This window comes from Moschus berezovskii, chromosome 8 (genome assembly GCF_049115385.1).
Source record: "Moschus berezovskii isolate FMDL1 chromosome 8, NW_MosBer_1.0, whole genome shotgun sequence".
NCBI lineage: Eukaryota > Metazoa > Chordata > Mammalia > Artiodactyla > Moschidae > Moschus > Moschus berezovskii.
This window is the reverse complement of record NC_142467.1, coordinates 57,536,640-57,554,402: the sequence shown is the minus strand read 5'-3', so window position 1 is coordinate 57,554,402 and position 17,763 is coordinate 57,536,640. Positions and strand designations below refer to the sequence as shown.

Below are 17,763 nucleotides of genomic sequence, written 5' to 3'. Positions count from 1 at the left end.
ACTGTACTATTTTTATAGGTACTGTAGGTACCTTAAAACATCATCAGTAGATGTTGAATCTAACATGGGTGATCTTTTTAACAGTAAATAGTTCATTCTACTACCTTCCTGCTTGCATGATTTCTAATGAGAATTCTAATGTAATTTATATCCTTCCTTTTTATAAAGAACAGGTAAGCTGTTTTCCCCTCTGGCCTTTTGCAAGATTTCCTTATTGTCTTTAGTTTTCTGTAGTTTGAGTACAGTATGCCTGCTGCTGCTGCTATGTCGCTTCAGTTGTGTCCGACTCTGTGCAGCCCCACAGACGGCAGCCCACCAGGCTCCCCTATCCCTGGGATTCTCCAGGCAAGAACACTGGAGTGGGTTGCCATTTCCTTCTCCAATGCATGAAAGTGAAAAGTGAAAGTGAAGTTGCTCAGTTGTGTCTGATTCTTAGCGACCCCTAGATGCAGCTTTTTTGGTATTTATCTATCTTTCTGGATATTTTCTGAGCTTCCTGGATGTGTTTTGGTGTCTGTCATTAATTTTGGAAATTCATCAGCCTTTATTGCTTCAAATATTTCTTCTCTTCCTTTTACTATCTCTCTTACATGAGATAGGAAGGTAAAGGGGACTGGAATTATCTATTTGCCCTTTCCCCTAGGATAGAAAGGGGATCTTCTCTGATCTTCATCATTAGAATTTGGTGGGGTTTCTCAAGGTAAACCCCAGAGAATTGTGGGGGGAAACCCCCGAAGACTGGGTCTCCAGAGTTCTTATATAGTGAAGTGAAAGTCACTCAGTCATGTCAGACTCTTTGTGTCCTATGGGCTATACAGTCCATGGAATTCTCCAGACCAGAATACTGGAGTGGGTAGCTGTTCCCTTTTCTAGGGGATCTTCCCAACCCAGAGAGTGAATTCAGGTCTCCAGCATTGTGGGTGGTTTTTTACCAGTTGAGCCCAAGGGAAGCCCAAGAAAACTGGAGTGGGTAGCCTATCCCTTCTCTAGCAGATCTTTCTGACCCCAGGAATCAAACCAGGGTCTTCTGCATTGCAGGTGGATTCTTTACCAACTGAACTATCAGAGAAGCCCTGATATCAGGGTTCTTAACACTCTAGCTATTCCTTACTTGTTCTTCAGAAATTCATCAAAGATACCTTACGTGTTTCTGTGTTACTGGGTCCAGTAGCTTCTGTTTCCAGGAAACTGATCTGATCTTGGCTGTGGTCCTCTGTATTTGCCTGTTTCTCCAGATTTTGATGTTAGTGGTTTGTCCTGTAACCTTACATCTCAGTTCAGTTCAGTCGCTCAGTCGAGTCCAACTCTCTGCGACCCCATGAATCACAGCACACCAGGCCTCCCTGTCCATCACCAACTCCCGGAGTTCACTCAAACTCATGTCCATCGAGTCTGTGATGCCATCCAGCCATCTCATTCTCTGTCGTCCCTTCTCCTCCCGCCCCCAATCCCTCCCAGCATCAGAGTCTTTTCCAGTGAGTCAACTCTTCGCATGAGGTGGCCAAAGTATTGGAGCTTCAGCTTTAGCATCAGTCCCTCCAATGAACACCCAGGATTGATCTCCTCTATAATGGACTGGTTGGATCTCCTTGCAGTCTAAGGGACTCTCAAGAGTCTTCTCCAGCACCACAGTTCAAAAGCATCAATTCTTCGGCGATCAGTCTTCTTCATAGTCCAACTCTCACATCCATACATGACCACGGGAAAAATCATAGCCTTGACTAGACGGACCTTGGTTGGCAAAGTAATGTCTCTGCTTTTTAATATACTATCTAGGTTGGTCATAACTTTCCTTCCAAGGAGTAAGCGTCTTTTAATTTCATGGCTGCAATCAGCATCTGCAGTGATTTTGGAGCCCAAAAAATAAAGTCTGACACTGTTTCCACTGTTTTTCCATCTATTTCCCATGAAGTGATGGGACCAGATGCCATGATCTTTGTTTTCTGAATGTTGAGCTTCAAGCCAACCTTTTCACTCTCCTCTTTCACTTTCATCAAGAGGCTTTTGAGATCCTCTTCACTTTCTGCCATAAGGGTGGTGTCATCTGAGGTTATTGATATTTCTCCCGGCAATCTTGATTCCAGCTTGTGCTTCTTCCAGCCCAGTGTTCCTCATGATGTACTCTGCATATAAGTTAAATAGCAGGGTGACAACATACAGCCTTGACGTACTCCTTTTCCTACTTGGAACCAGTCTGTTGTTCCATGTACAGTTCTGACTGTTGCTTCCTGACCTGCATACAGGTTTCTCAAGAGGCAGGTCAGGTGGTCTGGGGTTCCCACCTCTTGAAGAATTTTCCACAGTTTATTGTGATCCACACAGTCAAAGGCTTTGGCATAGTCAATGAAGCAGAAATAGATGGTTTTCTGGAACTCTCGCTTTCTCCATGATCCAGCGGATGTTGGCAATTTGATCTCTGGTGCCTCTGCCTTTTCTAAAACCTGCTTGAACATCTGGGAGTTCACGGTTCACATATTGCTGAAGCCTGGCTTGGAGAATTTTGAGCATGACTTTACTAGTGTGTGAGATGAGTGTAATCGTGCGGTAGTTTGAGCATTCTTTAGCATTCCCTTTCTTTGGGATTGGAATGAAGACTGATCTTTTCCAGTCCTGTGGCCACTTCTGAGTTTTCCAAATTTGCTGGCATATTGACTTCTCAGATGGATCTTTAAAAAAGTTATTGACAGTTTGCCTAGCTTTTTCTTATTTGTGAGGATTGGAGCAATAACTGCCAAGTTGTTTAATTGTGAGAGTTTAGATTGGAAATCCACTCTCTTTTTTCAGTTTTTTTCCCCCTTTAGCTTTTTGAAAAAAAATTATTTCACTTTCTTCAATTGCTGCTGTTCTAGAAAGTTTCCAGCCATTATCTCTTTGTATAGTATCTTTTCACCTTTCATTTTGGATCTTTGATTACAGGAAGACCATATGAATGGGTTACTAATGTGTTGTTAATGATCTGCTATGCTGGTCACCACTGGCTGCAGGAGGCCTTATTCTTTTACCTCATTGTGCTATGAATAAATGCGACTTTTTATGTTATTATGACGTGAAAAGAGTTGTGAAGTACTGTTTTAAACCTTCTCTCTCAATCATGCCTCTTATCTTTGTTCATTTACATATACACAAAAGCTCATTAAAAATGTATTCTGGCTAACTTCTTTAGATGTATATTTCAGTTAAAATGTCTCTACAGATATGTCTAATCTGCCTTTAGATCCATCCTTTTTTCCCCCGCCAATTGCACTTGTCTTTAAATTTACTGAATATACTAATTTACCACTCTTGGCAACTACCCTCTAAGAGAAAGCTAGCTTCAAGTGCAGCTCACCTCTTTAGGTAACTGCCTGCATGTAGTGTTAAATATTTTAAGTCCAGTATATCTTAATGGAAGGTTAGGACATTTCTAGTGTTCTGTCAGGGTAGCAGTCTAATTATATCTTAAGATACATATTTTCATCTAAGTCCTTTTTTTTTTTTTTACCAAAAGGTTAGTATCTTGGCATTGACCTGTACCTGGATATTATCAATGCAAATGATTCATTATCAGAACTTTAACTGTTTACTTCAACAATATCAAGCTCACTGCTTTAACAAGGGTACTGCTACAGGTAACCTTAAAAAATTAGCTTTCTAAAAATAGGTTGTGGAAAATTTTCTTACTTTGGAGTATTATTAATATTCCTTAAGTTCTGTGACATTAAACAACAAAAATAGTATGAAAGCATTAAGGTTGATGTGTGTTTTGGAAACGCTTAAATAGATAGTCATGTAGTCATGTAAGGGGCTTCCCTGGTGGCTCAAACAGCAAAGAATCTGCCTGTAATGTGGGAGACCTGGGTTTGATCGCTGGGTTGGGAAGATCCCTTGGAGGAGGGCATGGCAACTCACTCCAGTATTCTTGCCTGGAGAATCCCCATGGACAGAGGAGCCTGGTGGGCTATAGTACAACTCAGCAAAGAGTTGGACACAACTGAGTGATAAAGCACAGTCATGTACACCATCCACAGATTTTTTAGCCACTCTGAAACCACAGTTACTAATGGAATGAAGCCTTTAAAAAATTAGAACTCTGCTTATATGAAAGAGGTATTCAGCTATCAACTCTGCATTTTATAAAGTTTATAATGCCTACTGGATCACAGACCTTCTTTCATTAGTTGTTGAAAATGCCTCATTTTTACTAATATAGACAAGATACTTTGTATTTTCCAGAAGTTTTCCAGTTTGCCTTTGCTTGCTGAAAGTAGTCTCACTGAAGTTCATATACCAATTTACTTTATGTAAACTTTCAAGATAGTGTTGTTCCTTTCTAGATAAAATACCTCTGCCCAACAGTCCAGCTCCAATGCTGCATTAATCAGTTCTTTAATTGTACTAAAGCTCACTTTTTGTAGGTCTCCCTTTCTTTCATAATTTCTTTCTTTTAAAGTAATTTTTATTGGGAGTATAGTTGACTCACAATATTGTTAGTTTCTGCTGTACAGCAAAGTGAATCAGTTATACATGCTGCCACTCTTTTTTAGATTCTTTTCCCATATAGGTCATTACAGAGTATTGAGTAGAGTTCCCTGTGCTGTATGGCATATATATATACACACACTACTGTATATAAAATATATCAGTCCCAGTTTCCCTGTTTATCCCTCCCACCCATCCCCCTTGGTAACCTTAGTTTTTTCCCTACAACTATGGACTATTTCTGTTTTATAAATAACTTCATTTGTATGTAAGCAGTGTTACTGTTGTTCAGTTGCCCAATCGTTTCTCACTCTCTTTGATACCATGGACTGCAGCATGCCAGGCCTCCCTGTCCCTCACCATCTCCTGGAGTTTGCCCAAGTTCATGTACATTACATCGGTACATGTAATGTACCATCCAGCCATCTCATCTTCCGTTGCCCTCTTCTCCTTTTGCCTTCAGTCTTTCCCACTATCAGGGTCTTTTCCAATGAACCAGCTCTTCACATCAGGTGGCCAAAGTATTGGTGCTTCAGCATCAGTCCTTCTAATGAGTATTTAGAGTTGACTTCCTTTAAGATTGACTGGTTTGATCTCCCTGCTGTCCAAGGGATTCTCAAGAGTGTTCTCTAGCACCACAGTTTGAAAGCATCAATTCTTTGGCACTCTGCCCTCTTTAAGGTCCAACTCTTACAGTCGTACCATGACTACTGGACAGACCACAGCCTTGACTATACGGACCTTTGTCAGCAAAGTGATGTCTTTGCTTTTCAACACACTGTCTAGGTTTGTTTAGCTTTCCTTTCCAAGAAGCAGTTGTCTTATAATTTCATGGCTACAGTCACCATCCTTCTGACTTACTCTGGGTCCATCCATGTTGCTATAGATGGCATTATTTTGTTCATTACATTTTTATGGCTGAGTAATATTTCATTGTATATATGTACCACATCTTATTTATCCATTTCTCTGTGGATGTACATTTAAGTTGCTTCCAGGTTTCTGGCTATTATAAATAGTGGTGCAGTGGACGCTGGAGTGCTGCATGTATCTTTTGGAATTGTGGTTTTCTTTGGTTATGTGCCCAGGAGTGGAATTACTAGATTATACGGTAGTTCTATTTTTAGTTTTGAAAGAACCTATATACTGGGGCTTCCCAGGTGGTGCTAGTGGTCCAGAACCCGCTTGTCAGTGCAGGAGATGTAAGAGATGCAGGTTCAATCCCTGCCTTGGGAAGATACCTTGGAATAGGGCATGACAACCTAATCCAGTATTCTTGCCTAGAGAATCTCATGGACAGAGGAGTCTGGAGGGCTACAGTCTATAGGGTTGCAGAGTTGGACATGACTGAAGCAACTCAGCATGCACAACACATACTGTTCTCCATAGTGGTTGTACCAATTGATACTCCTACCAGCAGCGTTAAAAGGGTTTCCTTTTCTCTAAACCATCTCCAGCATTTATTATTTCTAAATTTTTTGATGGCCATTCTGACTGATGTGATACCTCATTGTACTTTTGATTTGCATTTCTTTAATAATCAGTGATGTTGAGCATCTTTTCATGTTTAGCCATTTTTATGTCATCTTTGGAGAAATGTCGGTTTAGAGCTGCCTATTTTTTGATTTAGTTGTTTGGTTTTCGATACTGAGCTGCATGAACTGTTTGTGTACTTTGGAGATTAATCCCTGGTTTGCAAATTTTTTCTCTCATTCTGTGTGTTGTCTTTTTGTTTTGCTTACGGTTTTCTTTGCTGTGCAAAAGCTTTTAAATTTAGGACCTATCCATAATTTCTTATACATAGTATAAGAAATATGTCATTGCATTACTAATGTATTATTAGTCATTGTATAACTAAAATTTTTGACTAAGTAACTGAGTTTGAGCAAGCTCCAGGAGTTAGTGATGGGCAGAGAAGCCTGGTGTGCTGCAATCCATGGGGTCACAGTTGGACATGACTGAGTAAGTGAACTGAACAGTGTTGTAGGGAAAAATCATTCAAGTTGGCATGCTTTCTCTGTGTCTTCTGTAGTGGAAGTGTAAAAAGTTGTAGGAAGGAAGGCTATAGATATTCCAGATTAGCAGTGACTTCCTCTTCCCTGCCATGTGGTTCGTGTACCTCTCCATTTCTCCATGATACCTATCTATCTTATTAATCTTAGCCTTTCTAAAATTTTACATTTATGAAAATCTAAAGTGCCAGGAAGTAGTAGACTTGGTATAATTATTTAGTGCTTTGTATACAAATAAACCTTTATTTCTAGACTTCTACGTTTTATGTTTTTGACATATTTGAGAAGAGAATAGTTGATCTACCAACCTGAAGAGAGGAGCAGTAAGGTTTTCATACAGAGATACTCTTCGTAAGATACCTGAAGCCTGTTTAACTCAGAGGAAACATATAGCATATGTTTACATTGGTCATACATGCAGGGTAAAGCCATTCTCTCCCTGTGAAAGACAAATATCAAGTGTTTGAGTTAAAGAGAAGTAATTCTTGTTCCGCAAAAAAGTACTTTTCTGTTTTATTTTGCAAAGCATTCTATTAACTCATCTAACTATTACAATTAATGAGAATTCCCTCTGATCTGAATTTTGGAAAGCCTTCCTTAAGTATTTAGAATTTACTCCTATAGAATCTATTATCAGTTGTTCATTTAAATCAAGCTTTTATGGTAGTATTTGAATATGAGCAGTTAGACAACACAGTTTTAAATCTTACCTAGTTGAAAATCAAGTTATTTTTTTCATAGCACTGCATTCTAAAGACAACTGTTGAGTGATAATGTTTATAGTTATGTAGAGGGTCAGAAATAAAACTTGACTCTAGGCTTTCTGATATCCAAAATCTGCCTCTGACTAATGTTATGTGACTGAATATTCTTCCAACTAAACGTACTACAAAATGAATTTTCAGTTAGGATTCTCAACAGTTACGATCACATCTATGATGTTCAAGTAGATCTCTCAAGTTTCCTAACTTTTTAAATGACACAAAGAGTCTGAAACTGAATCTCTTCATGGTTTAAAATAAGATCTGTTTTTTAATTATTTGACAAAAAGTGACCTGGGACTTAAGAAAAAAATAAAAGGTTATTACAACAGCATAAGGAGACAAGAATGGGAAATAGAATGCCCACTTAAAAACTATTGTTTCTGTAAGCCATCCATCCTTAAATAAAGTCAAACACTGGGAAAAAAATTTCTGTAACTCTTACTTTATGTAAGAAATACCAGGTTATGCTGCTGCTGCTAAGTCACTTCAGTCGTGTCCGACTCTGTGTGACCCCATAGATGGAAGCCCACCAGGCTCCCCTGTCCCTGGGATTCTCCAGGCAAGAACACTGGAGTGGATTGCCATTTCCTTTTCCAATGTGTGAAAATGAAAAGTGAAAGTGAAGTCGCTCAGTCGTGTCCGACCCTTAGCGACCCCACAGGACTGCAGCCTACCAGGCTCTTCCATCCATGGGATTTTCTAGGCAAGAGTACTGGAGTGGCTTGCCATTGCCTTCTCCGACCAGGTTATGCTATGATGGTTTAAATCTAAATTTGAGTACCCTCCCAAATAAATACTGAGTCAGATTAATTTTACAAAAGAAGATATGCTGGTGTTTCATATCATAACTCTATTCAACACTTTTATTCCCAATTAATGACTTTAGACATTGTCAACATGTTTTTAACTTCTAAAGTAAGCATGGTTAGATTCTGAAATGAGCAGCAAGTACTTAGAGATTTCAAAGGTGTTTAAGCTTACATATAAGCTACATATTTTTAATTAGTTAAATTTAATCAAAAAACTTAAATCTTGTTAAGCCATGGCACAGTGGATTGAGCAGTCCATTATTGGCAATAGATCGTCAAGGTGACGTCTGTCTTTGAAGCAGACACTTGAAAGTATGTGTGGCGATCTGGCCTGGTCAAGCACACAGCAGTGCCTATTAACTGAAAATTAACAGAATTAACAGAACGCAGAGTCTGATCACAGCACACGTTTCACACGCCTCTTCTCGTGCTTCTTCTGACCACGAAGCCTGGTCTTTCCTCCTTCACGCCTCACTCACTCACACCTCCTCCAAGAAGCCACTAGAAACTCGTCTGAAAAAGGTCTCTGTCTAGTAAAAACTCAAAATTATTTTATTTGATGGTTATCTGTGTCTCCCCAACTAATGTGTAAGCAATAAAGGTAGGGAACCTTGTTTGTCTTGTTTTCTGCTAATACTGTAGCAGGCACATCCTAGGAGTGTGGTAAGTATTTGATGTTCCCTTGTAATCCGTTTTCCTCTGTTTGAAACAGCCCCCTCTCCTCCCAGCTCTGGCTTCTTCATCCTCCTAAAACAAACTCTACCTCATGGCTTTTAAGATGCTGCTTGACTTGGTCCCTGTCCACTTCTCTAAACTCAGAGAAAGTCCTTATTGGCTTTCTCTCAGTTCCTCACATATGCCAAGGTTGTTTTTCAGCCTTTGTAGTCATCTCTTCGGCCTGAAGTGCCCTACCTTTCCTGTAAGCTTGTTCTTTTGTACTATTCAGTGCTGAGATATTTAGAGGTCTTCTATAGTACCCCACACTATTATGTCATGGCTCTCTGAAATAAATTTGGTCATTTATTTGGTTTTCCTCATCGGTATGTTAGCAGAGTCTTATGTATTATAGCTCAAGCTCTTAAAAAATAAAAGTGTCTGACACTTGGTAAGTACTCAAATATGATTAAATGAATACTGTGCTGGAAAATAAGTATCACCAATAGAGATACACCACCAAGTTTAACTCAGCAGTTAAGCCTCTTTTAAAATATCTAGAGCTAGTATCATCCAGTCTCTACTAAAACAGATATAATTTGACCTTTACTATGTCATAAGGCAAGCCCTGCTGTTTAACACTCAGCTCAAATAGATGCTTTTCTATAACTTCTACCCATTATTTTTGTGCTTGGTACACTCAACAGTGAAAACAACATGTCTGCTTGATCTTCACAGGATATCTTTTTAGGCTGTCCTCATCATTCCTTTTCTCCTTTACACATCCTCTGCTCATCAACTGATGTTAATTTCTAAACTTATTGCCACTCTGGACATAGTTTTTTTTTAATATGGCATCCAGTTCTGAACAGAAACTACTAATGATGGATTAACTCACATGGAGTATAGTGAGATTGTTATTCTAATAACATGGTTGAAGATTTCATTAAATTTTTTTTTGGACCCCAGAGTCAACAGCACCCAGAGCTCACAATTTTAAAATCTCTCTTTTTTTCACATGAATACAGATCTCCTTCTGCCCAGATCAGTGGGTATGCTTATGTGAGTGTGTGTGACTTGCCTGTTTGCTATCTAATAAAGGAGATAAGCTGTGAGTGCAAAAGTAGTAATAAAAGGTAGAATGTGATAAACGCTAGGGATATACAGCAGAGAGGTTTTTACCTGGTGGTATGACCATCATGAGCTAGGGGTATGTTTGAAGAACAGATCGTCTGAGGGGAAAAAGACTATGTGAAGGAGAATAACAAGAGATAAAGTGAGGCCAGATTCTGGAAAGCCAGAAACGATGCTGAGTATGCACTGCGTGCTCAGTGAAGACACCTGTGTGTTAAGAAAAACTTAGCATGATACAGAATACATGGGCAGCAGAAAGCTGGTTAGAAAAGTGCAATGGGTAAGGGGGAATGGGTATCTGAAATATTTCACAGGCATAGACCTAGAGGACTAGAGAATAGCTGATTTATCAAATCTTAGTGTGGTTCGTTCTCTACCAAATTAAAAAATAAAAAAAATCTTGTTCCCATTTTCTTTACAACTCATAGACATTGAGTGAGCCTTGCCATGCAAAGAGATGCTTCTTGTCTTTGGGTCCATATCTGTCATCCCTTCATCCTAGTTGTCCTCATCTGTTCATTGCCCTGCTGAAAGTAAGATCAACATGAATTGTATTATGCTGTTTCCTTTCTGAAATACGATTATATAATTAAAACAATGCCACAGTAAGATTCCTTTTCCCTTGCTATAGACTTTACTGACCCCAAGAGATGCCATTTAAAAAATATCCTTCAGTATGTCCTGGTAAGTAATAGTCCCACATGCAATTTGCTCTGTAGTACATTCTGGCCTGCCTTAAGCATTGATAAACTCTGCTTCAAGATACTTGATAGGTTGCCCAGTTCCAAGATAACCTGGTAGGATTGATTGAGTCCTAAAGGAATATGAATACAAGGAAAATGACTCACAAATGACTTACTCATTAATAATCAGATCAGGAGCAAAACACAGCATATTTGCACTTGATTGTCTGTATGATCTCCACCCCAGGGCGAATGCCATGAGGAACATCCATGAATATTGCAGTAGAGTCATTTGGTCATCCAGATGTAAGTTTCTGAATCCTGAATTAAGAGGAATATAAGGTACGAGGAAAACAGAAGAAATGAAGTGTTAAGTGGACACAGTTCTCCTTTGTCATTGGTCATGTAAGACCAAAGCTCTCAGTAATTTTTTAATAGTATTCAATGTTAGAAAAGAGTAGCCAGTTTTTGTCACCTTTTGCTTATTTGAGTAAATATGGACTAAATAGTAAAATGCTATATTAAAGAGTAAAACAAAAAGCCAAGAGTCCTAGCAGACATTACTCATTTTGTGTATTTAAGTTTAAAAAATGCTCCTGATATTTATACCTCTTTACCCCTTGATTAAGTAGGGATGACAGGAAGCCATGGGACCAGGGTGATACAGAGCCAGAGTGTTTTGTGTAAAAAATTCTAAGGTTTACACCTTAGTGGTGTTATCTTTTGCATCTTACCTGGTATTGCCTTTGCCCATTTCACTGCTGCAATCACCTGCCGCCCACCTAACATGTTGAGTGCGGTCATGATCCGCCAAGTTGAATCTGGAATAGAGCTGTCATATCCTGCATATAACACCTCGGGTTCAATGACTTCCAGCAGTGACACCAGCGTAGGCGTGAGTTGTGGTAATGTTGCAGGAACTATTGTTTTGTTAGCAGGATTTTCAGAAGTTTCTTGCGAGACTCCTGTAGTGGCCTGCTGAATTCCTTTGATCTTTTTCTTTGTTTTTCGAGCTAGGGGTATATTAAAAAAAATACAAAGAAATCAGCTGTAATGGGAAAGTCTGGGCAGCATAGTTTATTCAAGAGGTATTTCAGTTGCTGATACTAATTTGAAAAAGGAGAAATCTTTTATGTAGCAGTTATGATAAAGTGACATGAAAGAAGAGAAAAACACATTTTCCTGAAAGCAAAGAATCAAGAGGAACCCATTCATTTAATTTCCTCTACAAATAAGACAGTTACTTCTTCATTATTGTTAAAATTAAATGTCTTACTATGTTACAACAATATAAACATATCACTTACATATTCTTCCATTAAAGTAATTTGTCTCAATTTCACTCCAAAGTAAAAATTTTCATTAGTTATACAAGGCAAATTACTATCGACTGAAAGAATAAAGTTTGTAATACCAGTAACTGTGGTAGCTTAGGGTTAATCTAAATTATGGGTATAATGAAGAGAGTGATACTGTTTATCGTCTTGCACAAAGTCCCCTTCTTATCAAGATAGAAGATCTTGCACAGGAGATCATGCACGCAGAAAGATCCGCATTTCACCTTTATATGATGTATACTACATGGGATTTAAAATCTTTGTGGACATTCAGAGAAAACCATTTATTTATATAAATTACCACTGGGTATAATTCCTTTTGTGGACTGCAAGGAGATCCAACCAGAACATTCTAAAGGAGATCAATCCTAGGTGTTCATTGGAGGGACTGATGCTAAAGCTGAAACTGCAATACTTTGGCCACCTCATGCGACAAGTTGACTCACTGGAAAAGAGTCTGATGCTGGGCGGGATTGGGGGTGGGAGGAGACGGGTACGACAGAGAATGAGATGGCTGGATGGCAGCACCAACTGGACGGACATGAGTTTGAGTGAACTCCGGGAGTTGGTGATGGACAGGGAGGCCTGGCGTGCTGTGATTCATGGGGTCGCAAAGAGTCGGACACGACTGAGCGACTGAACTGAACTGAACTGAAGAGATTTTAACTGATGACTCTACAAGCCTGAAGTATCTATTTTTATATCATATATAAAGTAACTTTTATTTCTGACTTAGTTTGGAACAGTATAATCAAATTAAAACATGGATTCTGCAGATTTTTTTAGCAGACATATTCATATTCTTGAATTTACTTGTTCCAGTGACAAATGAAAATATTATTCTTCTCTGGTTATATGTGGGGCCAAAGCAAGCAAATTACAGTATTCTTAAAGAGAAATTACTCAGAGCTCCAAGGAAGGACAAGAATGTAAGTTGTATGAAAGCAGAAGTGTACCTGTCTCAGTTATCAGATATGCAGACCATTGTACTAAGGAAAAGTAAATGATAGTCACATTTAAAAATAATTATTATATCTTCTGTCCCTAAAATGACAAAGTACATAGTTTGCAGAGGACAGATTGGGGGGCAAGAACTATGTATATCCATGTACAGTGTTAGAAAGGGGGGAAAAAAACAGACCCTGTTGTTTACATTGAGTAGAATGGTCCCATTTCTTATTGTGCTCTGTGCTCAAACATTTAAGAATTTTTAGTTGACATTTGAGAAACATGATCATGACACACATGTTCTAATTTATTTTACCATGCTCTACTGAAGGCACAGTATGGTGTAGTAGAGAGCATAAATATGAAACCAACATGCTGGAATATAATCCTGGCTCTGCCACTGAGTAGCTGGGTATCTGTGCAAGTTATTCCCTGGGCCTTTGTTTCCTCTTCTATAAAATGAGGATAATGTCAGTACCTACCTCATAGGGTCTGTTGATAATTAAAACAGTTAGAATATATAAAATGCATAATACAGTTCTTGGCACACACTAAGTGCTATGTAAAACGATCACTGTCTCAACTGGTAGTAAAATACAGTTGGAAAATATTCTGAATTCACATAGTCCAAGTCCATAGAGGAGTGACAAAGTTAAAAATGGAAGAGCTCCTATACATTAAGGAACTCTTTAAACAACCAAAGGTATCCTAATTTACTGACACCCAGACCTCAAAATCATGAAATATATTTTGTTGACAAATGAGAACATGCATGTCCCAAATAAATACACTGAAACAGTACTTTAAAAACTACTATTAACCATAACTTGAAATCTGTCTAGATTATGTGTTCTTACACTCCACATTAGAGCAGAAGAAAGGATAGTGACAAACGGGAGGATGTTAAAGTCTTCTCACCTTATCATAAAACTCCTATAAGAGAACACAGGCAAAAGGTTTTCTGACAATCATACCCATGTTTTCGTAGGTCAGTCTCACAAGGCAATAGAAATAAAAAGACAGTCTACAGACATGAAGAAAATACTTGCAAATGATTCAACAGGGCTTAATTTTCAAAATATACAAACAATTCATACAACTTGACAACAAAACCAAACAACTCCCCACAAAAAGGGCAGAAGACCTAAAGAGACGTTTCTCTAAAGAAGTATACAGATGGCCAAAAGGCATGTGAAAAGATGATTAACATTGCTTAGAGCTCCAAAGATGAAAGTTAAACTTGGTGTGTATTCGGGAAAGCATCTAAAGATGTTACTGGGTAAGCAGCCACACTGTACTAGTGATAGGACCAAATGTTGAGTTTGTTCTTTGAATGAACTTATATCTGAGATGAATAAATGGGGAATTAAAGCAGTAAAACTGGGGCTGGAGGACAAAAATAACTATCTGGTTTTGGTAATAAATTATCCTTGTGTCACTGAATATCTACATGAATTTGTAGTCAATCTCTGTAGCTTTTGTAACACCTACAAGAAGAAGGGCATTTATCATTTTCTTTAAATCAATATTTAATATATTGGCACTCTGTAGTAAAGTTTAAGAATGTAGGCTTACTTGGAAAAAACTGGGCTAAGTATTGACGTGTCATGAATGTTTGTAAATATGGTGAAGAAAAGACTAATCTTTTTTGCTATCAAAGTAATATGAAGAACTGAGAATATTCTTGTGAGTGTGGCTTGGGGAATTAGATTGTAGTTACACCCATAAATCTACTTTATGTTTTAAAACATGTATGCAGTGAGTACTGGACAGCACCAACAGTTAGTCTCTTTTCTGTCAGAAGAACCACATGGATTTCATCCTTCCTCTAATAGCACCATATACAAGATTCAGTTCAGTTCAGTCACTCAGTCGTGTCTGACTCTGCGACCCCACGGACTGCAGCACACCAGGCTTCCCTGTCTATCACCAACTCCCAGAGCTTGCTCAAACTCATGTCCATCAAGTCGGTGATGCCACCCAAACATCTCATCCTCTGTCATCCTCTTCTCCTCCTGCCTTCAATCTTTCCCAGCATTAGGGTCTTTTCCAAATGAGTCAGTTCTTCGCATCAGGTGGCCAAAGTATTGGAGCTTCAGCATCAGTCTTTCCAATGAATATTCAGGACTGATTTCCTTTAGGGTGGACTGGCTGGATCTCCTTGCAGTCCAAGGGACTCTCAAGAGTCTTCTCCAACACCACAGTTCAAAAGCATCCATTCTTCAGTGATCGGCTTTCTTTATGGTCCAACTCTCACATCCATACATGACCACTGGAAAAACCATAGCTTTGACTAGACGGACCTTTGTTGGCAAAGTAATATCTCTGCTTTTTAATATGCTGTCTAGGTTGGTCATAACTTTTCTTCCAAGGAGCAAGCGTCTTTCAATTTCCTGGCTGCAGTCACTATCTGCAGTGATTTTGGAGCCCCCCAAAATAAAGTCTCCCACTGTTTCCATTGTTTCCCCATGTATTTGCCATGAAGTGATGGGACCAGATGCCATGATCTTTGTTTTCTGAATGTTGAGCTTTAAGCGAACTTTTTCACTCTCCTCTTTCACTTTCATCAAGAGGTTTTTGAGTTCCTCTTCACTTTCTGTCATCAGGGTGGTGTCATCTGCATATCTGAGGTTATTGATATTTCTCCCAGCAATCTTGATTCCAGTTGTGCTTCTTCCAGCCCAGCATTCCTCATGATGTACTCTCAGATAAGTTAAATAAGCAGGGTGACAATATACAACCTTGACGTACTCCTTTTCCTATCTGGAACCAGTCTGTTGTTGTCTGTCCAGTTCTAACTGTTGCTTCTTGACTTGCATACAGATTTCTCAGGAGGCAGGTCAGGTGGTCTGGTATTCCCATCTCTAAGAATTTTCCACAGTTTGCTGTGATCCACAGAGAGGCTTAGGCGTAGTCAATAATGCAGAAATAGATGTTCTTCTGGAACTCTCTTGCTTTTTTGATGATCCAGTGGATGTTGGCAATTTGATCTCTGGCTTCTCTGCCTTTTCTAAATCCAGCTTGAACATATGGAAGTTCATGGTTCATGTACTGTTGAAGCCTGGCTTGGAGGATTTTGAGCATTACTTTGCTAATGTGTGAGTTTAGTGCCACTGTGCAGTAGCATTCTTTGGCATTTCCTTTCTTTGGGATTGGAATGAAAACTGACCTTTTCCAGTCCTGTGGCCACTGCTGAGTTTTCCAAATTTGCTGGCATATTGAGTGCAGCCCTTTCACAGCATCATTTTTTAGGATTTGAAATAGTTCAACTGGAATTCCATCACCTCCACTAGCTTTGTTCGTAGATTAGTCTTTCCAAAATTCAAGTCTGATCCCGTCTCTGCCCCGATTTTCCATCTAACTCCTACTCAAATTTTCTAAATTTAAAATTCAGTGTTGGTTTTTTTTTTGCCTTTTAGGACAGAATCAGGTGACCATCCTCTTGCTCCTATTTATCTTATAGTGTGTTGTTCCATTTTGTGATTGACTCTGCAACCTAAATAGATAGTAAAGTGCTTGAGTACAGGCACTATTTCACTGATTCTGAATACAGACACAAATGTTTTATTCATTTTATGTCTAAAGCCTGCTTTGGTGAAAACTTGCTGAATTGAAGTGCACCACTACCACCTTCAACTAAAGCAAAATTCCAAACTTTTTCCCCAGGGAAAAAGATTTCAAATATTGAGATCAATGTTAATTATACTTGTTACATAAACAGGAATATGAAACTCATTCATAACTAGTTTCAGATTTCTTCTTTGTTTGAAAAAACCCATCGAAGGCTTTCTTCACTTTTTCCCCACTGTAGATTTGAAATAAAAGATTGATATATGGATAAGGAAATGGAAACCCACTCCAGTATTCTTGCCTGGAGAATCCCAGGGACGGGGGAGCCTGCTGGACTGCCATCTATGGGGTCGCACGGAGTCGGACATGACTGAAGCAACTTAGCAGCTTAGCAGCAACAAAGTAAAAGGTAAGTAACAGAATAATTCTGATATGTTTCTATACTAACCCTAGTTTTGAGTTTCAAAAAAGAAATAAAGACCAAAGTAATGTTTCTTCAAGTCTTACAAGTTTCATTATTACATAATTTTCTTTCTTCGTGTATAGTTTGGCTATAATGATAACCTTAAGCAGAATATGAAATACTCATTTTAAAAATCCTAGTTTTAATTATTACATCTGCTTATGTATTTTTTAAAACATAAAGTGATAATTTTTTGTTTTTTTTAGGAAAAGCAATGAGTATACAAGTATACAGCCAGTTTAAGAAGTTAGAAAAATAAACAGAATAATCATAAAGAAAATAAAGCAACTAATACATACCAGGTATTAATGCAATAAAAATAAAGATAAAATTGAGAGTCTCAGCAGAGTCAAAGCTGCCCTAAAAAGCTTCTCTACAAAGGGAAACATCAGGTAACAATCAACAAGAAAAATCTTGCAAATAAACAATACTCAAAATGGGAATTACTCCTAGAAGCATTAAGAATATAAACAATAGAAACAACTTTATGCCTGTACATTTGAAGATTAGTTGTCTCATATACAGGGTTATCGTTACCATCTTTCCATATATATGTGTTAGTATACTGTATTGGTGTTTTTCTTTCTGGCTTGCTTCACTCTGTATAGTAGGCTCCAGTTTCATCCACCTCATTAGAACTGATTCAAATGTATTCTTTTTAAGAGGTGAGTAATACTCCATTGTGTATATGTACCACAGCTTTCTTATCCATTCATCTGCAGATGGATATGTAGGTTGCTTCCATGTCCTGGCTATTATAAACAGTGCTACGATGAACACTGGAGTACACGTGTCTCTTTCAATTCTGGTTTCCTCGGTGTGTATGCCCAGCAGTGGGATTGCTGGGTCCTATGGCAGTTCTATTTCCAGTTTTTTAAGGAATCTCCACACTGTTCTCCATAGTGGTTGTACTTTTAATTATTACATCTGC

At 38.5% G+C, this 17,763-nt stretch overlaps 1 protein-coding gene across 10 annotated transcripts in view; it reads right to left on the bottom strand.

Annotated features, from left to right (window-relative positions):
• NR3C1 (nuclear receptor subfamily 3 group C member 1) overlaps positions 1-17,763 on the bottom strand; it is a 128,675-nt gene that overhangs the window by 10,498 nt on the left and 100,414 nt on the right. For all 10 annotated transcript variants that reach the window (XM_055430865.2, XM_055430868.2, XM_055430862.2 and 7 more), the window contains exons 5-7: positions 11,249-11,527; positions 10,691-10,835; positions 6,779-6,909 (exon numbers count right to left, since the gene is read on the bottom strand). In XM_055430865.2, coding sequence (XP_055286840.1) covers positions 6,779-6,909; positions 10,691-10,835; positions 11,249-11,527 — 555 coding nt within the window. The remainder of the gene's footprint in view (positions 1-6,778; positions 6,910-10,690; positions 10,836-11,248; positions 11,528-17,763) is intronic.